This window comes from Lutjanus erythropterus, chromosome 5 (assembly GCF_056507025.1).
Source record: "Lutjanus erythropterus isolate fLutEry1 chromosome 5, fLutEry1.hap2, whole genome shotgun sequence".
Lineage (NCBI taxonomy): Eukaryota > Metazoa > Chordata > Actinopteri > Lutjaniformes > Lutjanidae > Lutjanus > Lutjanus erythropterus.
The window spans coordinates 40,436,916-40,441,999 of record NC_139321.1 but is presented as its reverse complement, the minus strand read 5'-3'; the positions used below and the strand labels follow the sequence as shown (position 1 = coordinate 40,441,999).

General features: G+C 39.1%; 1 protein-coding gene across 1 annotated transcript; it reads left to right on the top strand.

Moving 5' to 3' along the window:
- The first annotated feature begins 2,343 nt into the window (after positions 1-2,343).
- Positions 2,344-4,602, top strand: LOC146327284 (uncharacterized). The gene is made up of 4 exons (XM_084718302.1): positions 2,344-3,324; positions 3,541-3,696; positions 3,813-3,905; positions 4,285-4,602. The coding sequence occupies exons 1-4, from the start codon at positions 2,344-2,346 to the stop codon at positions 4,600-4,602; spliced, it is 1,548 nt and encodes a 515-aa protein (XP_084574428.1).
- The last annotated feature ends 482 nt before the right edge of the window (positions 4,603-5,084 follow it).

Genomic DNA, 5,084 nt, shown 5'->3' with positions numbered 1-5,084 from the left:
GGAATTGAGAATAAGTGACCCTTTATATTGATGAGTTTGAAGTGTGCAACCCTCTGGGCACTTCCAGAAAGAAGCATAAACTTTGCGCTATGTATTGGATTTTGAGCAACTTACCGCCAGGCCAGCACTCCTCTTTGTCATCCATCTACTTGGCAGTAATGTGTAAAAGTAACTACATCAAGGAATACGGATATGGAAAAGTGCTTGAACCTCTTTTGCGTGATCTGGTTGTCTTGGAAGAGCATGGCGTGTTTGTCCCACAGATTGGAAAAAATATTAAAGGCACAGTACAATGTGTAGCTGCAGATAATCTGGGTGCCCATGGTATTGCAGGCTTTGTGGAAAGTTTTTCAGGAGAGTATGTTTGTCGATTTTGCACAGGGCGTTTCAGTGATTTTCAGACCAAGCAGGTTCTGTCGGGTGAGTTTAATCTTAGATCCAAAAATGAACACAAAGAACATGTCAAACATGCAGCCGAAAGTGGAAAGCCTTGTGTTGGAGTGAAAAGGCCATGTGTGCTGACAGAAAATCTTTCTCATTTTGATGTAACAACTGGATATCCACCTGATGTACTCCACGATCTGTTGGAGGGTATTGTTCCAGTGGAACTTGCACAGTGCCTGGGTGTGTTGATATCCAAACAATACCTCTCTTTGGACACTTTAAATAAGGTCATTCTCAGTTTCCCCTACAAAGGAGAAGATAAAACAAACCGGCCCCATGTTGTGCCACAAAAACTTTTAAGCAAAAAGACAATAGGTGGCAACGCAGCTGAAAATTGGACCCTCATAAGATTGCTGCCTTTCATGATTGGAGATGTTATACCTGACGGTGAACCAGTATGGGAGATAATTTTGGATTTAAAAGAGATAGTGGAACTTGCTGTTTCTCAGATCCATACAGAAGAATCCATTGGATATCTTCAGTTCAAAATATCTGATCACAGACAGAAATATCAAGAAGCATTTCCCAACCAAAAACTCCTCCCAAAGCATCACTTTTTAGAGCATTACCCTCACATGACCCGATGTTTTGGTCCTCTAGTTGGGGTCTGGACCATGAGATTTGAGGGCAAACACAGTTTTTTTAAGGAAGCTGCCCATCACACCAAGTGTTTCAAGAATGTTGCTCTAACATTGTCGAGAAAACACCAGATGGTGATTGCGTATCACTTACACTCTTCACGTCCACAGAAACCTGGAGTTGAAGTATCAAGTGTATCGAAAGTCCCTGTTGAGGTGCTGAAAGATGATGTATCATTGCCTCTTCAGCATATGTACCCAAACATGGCAGGAGTAAACATGGCTAACAGTGCAGATTGCAAGGGGATCAACTATAGAAAGGGAATGATAGTCATTTGTGGATTTACTGATGGGCTACCTGAATTCGGAGAGATAATAAGGATATGTGTACTTCAGGATACGCTGAATTTCATAGTCAAGATGTTCTCAGCTTGGTTTAGGGAGCACTACCGGGCCTTTGAACTGCAACCATGTCCAACTGGCATAATGTCCCTGATAACACATGACGAACTGGCAGAGAAGTACCCATTACATGACTACTTTGTTGGGCCCCTTCGACTGGTTACATTTAAAAGATATCCATATATTAAAAGCACATGTTGAATATGTGAGTAATGGCTTTAATTGATAGCTTACTAAATGTGCACTTTATTCTCACTAGCATGAGCCCCTAATACTAACCCGTCACCTCTTTCCACTTGGCTGTTTACTAACCTGTTCTGTGCATGCACTAACTCCATGTCACTGGTAGGGCTGGGCAATATTTTGATATCATATTGATATTGTGATATAAGACTTGATATCATCTGGGATTTTGGATATTGAAATATCAGAATATGGCATAAGTGCTGCCTCTTCCTAGGTTTAAAAGCCACATTCATTCATTCATACATTACATTGAAGTGATGACATTTTCTGAACTAGCAATTATTTGCTTTTACCCACATAGTTATTATAAATGATGATTATTATCAAAAATCTAGTTGTGTAAATATTTTGTGGAAGCACCATAGTCATCCTCACTATATCATCACAATATCAATATTGAGGTATTTGGTCAAAAATGTCGTATTGCCTACTCCAACCTAAAGCAACTAATTTGAGCACTGTTAACCATAGTATGACTCTTCATTTTCCACTTACTATCATTATGTCACTGGCTTCTGTCTGTGGATTGCTCAATGTTTGCTTCAGTGTCCTGTTTGATTTACGTTTGACCAAAGTCAGTTGTATTCTTTCTAATTTGAATGCTTTTAATTTATACAAATTTAATGACTTAATACTTGTGTTTTCAGCTTCTCTAGACTGACACATTTGGATGATGGCTGCACCAGTAAAACTGCGGATTATCCTTGGTTCCAACAATGCTGAAAAACTGACCATAGAATCAGGCATGCCAACGTCTGTTGAGGATCTTGCAAATGAGATCAAACGTCAGTTTGATATAGAGGGGGACATTAGACTCCAGTACATGGACAGTGACTTTGATAACGAGTTTGTTAACCTTAACCAAATTTGCGACATTCAAGACAAGAGCACAGTGAAAATCATCTGCTTGTCAGATGCTCTAGACCTCAGCCAAGGCAGCATGAACCAGAGTGGGGAAGAAGCATCCTTGTCATCTTCTGACACATTAATACTGTCCTCTGATTCAGAATCTTCTCGAACACATTGGCCCACAGAATTCCAAATTCCAAAGTTTTCATATGATGTGGAGATGCAACTTCGAAGTGCAAACCAGGACTTTGTATCAAATGGAGTTCTTCTGACCCCCGGTCATAAACTTAAATCAGACATCTTGGAAAGTCTTGCTCAGGAAATCATCAAGTTCAAGGCCTATCCCTCAAACTTGGAAATTGAATCTATTGCTGAAGCTTTAATCAAAGCACATCCATGTTTGAGAGAACAGGGATCCTTCAGTGGTTTCTACGACTGGAAAATAAGCCTTAAGTATAAGATGGCAAACTACAGGACAAAACTTAGAAACTTAGGGTGCCCAGAACTGAGCATCAATTCCCTCAAGCACAAACCTGCAGATAGATGTCAGCCTGCCTACGATGTCAAAAAACCGAGGAAAGCCGAAGTTAATTTTTGTCCTCCCTATCCTGCTGGAGAGACCAAGGACAGTCTTGAAGGGGAAAGATTGGCGTTGTTATCTGAGGTCAAGAAGAGACATAATGATAAAGTTGTCAAAGAAAAGATGGCTAAGACCTTCGCATACAGAAGGCAGGAGGTCGTCGGAGACAAGCCCATGATCGCGGAGTTCAAGATCAGATGGCCAGGACTGTTCACTGTGGCAAAGGTATGAAATGCTTTTTAAATCAGCTATAGTCAACAATTTATTTATTTATTTTTTCACATGGGAATGTTAATCATTTTGTGTAAAATGTAACACTGCAGTTATATTACAGCATAGCCTGTTTTTTTTTGTACATTCTTGTGAGAGTATTTCTGTTTTAAATGTTAAATGTTTTAATAGGTACCAATAATATGTTGTTTGTGGACATTATGTTTTCAGGTAGAAGCAGAATTTGTGAGGATCACTACTGGTCCCCTTGTCTCAAAGTTCCATGCACAGCTTGACCAACACACTGCCCAGTTCATAAAAGTGTTCAGGAAGAAAGGAGTCTCTGCAGGGACTAACATCAGCAGGATTTTGGTCCCAATCGCACAGGTATGTTTTGCTAGAGGTAGTGAACAATATGGAATTATAAATTGATGTTGACTAGTCAGTTTTGACAAGTTAACAGTCAGAATAATATTTCAGTATTTCCTTTTCTCTCTCTTTAGAATGAAACTGTTGAAAAGAGGAGGGAGTGCATCCTCAGGGCACTTTGTATCTACCTGAATGAAGACCCGAACATCCTCTTCAAAGAATACCTGGTTGTTAATTTTAATAGTTTAGTTTCTACCTGTAATAAATCAATTTCAATTTTAATCTCTGTGGGAGTGTTCCCAAGGCCACTGACGTTGATTGCTCATTGGTGCCCTGGGTGTGGCTTCATTAGTGCTCCATTCTGTTGAACGACAACCAACTCTAAGAGATATATTAGATGAAATAACTCAGCTGACAAATTCATTCTCTAATTTTGATGGAAATCACTCGGGACTGCTTTATCTTATTTTTACACAAATAGCACTTTTTGAAGTATCATGCAATTTTCATTAGAAGGAAACCTGAAAGGCAAAAATTAATCTTTGGAATTCTACAAAATCTGTGATTTCAGATTGGTTGTGTCCTTTCTTTCTCCCCTATGTAAAGGATACTGATGGTACTGCTGCACAGAGGGAGCTTGAGCAACTTACCCTTGGCATCTACATCATCAAAGTCGAGGGAGGTGATGCCACCACTCCTCCAGCTGATGTTGGAATAGTGATCGAGGGTGTTGAAGTTCTACATGACCTGGGAGATGTGGCCTCTGCATGTGCACTCTTAATGGGTGTAATTTATGCACTGAACCTCAGTTATCCTAAGGAACTGAAGACCTTCTTTGAAGTACTTCAAAAGCTCTTCCTTCAGCTTGATGCTGGCAAACTCTCAACCAAGGTACAGATGCTCAAGAACAAACTGTATCAATGAACCAAACATTGATTTGGATGCTGAATGTGAATAAAATGATTATCTGTTAGAAAATAGAAGAGGAGGAAAAAAAATCACTTCAGAAAAATAAACAAACATTTGGAAAAGTTTTGGAAAACTACTACCATAAGTTAAGAACTCCTTGTAGTGGCTACAACACGAGCTGACATGTTTGTAAAAATGTTAATAGCATTTTTTTTTCCTTCCACACTACTAACTTAAAGGTTGACAGCAGCACGTGTGTTGTTAGAGTTTGACTATTATGCTGTTTCAAAAAAATTGAGAACTACAAGCTTGTTATATTGTTATACAATAATATTGACAAATCAGGGATGTTTTGTTGGACGTTTCATTTGTTTATGCTGCTTCAAGGTGGTTTATAATTGTTAATGTTGGGTAACAATGCTGCAACACATGTTGACATGTTAGTTAATATAATTACATTTCAGGGTATTCCCTCCATAATATTAAAATGAAAGTTG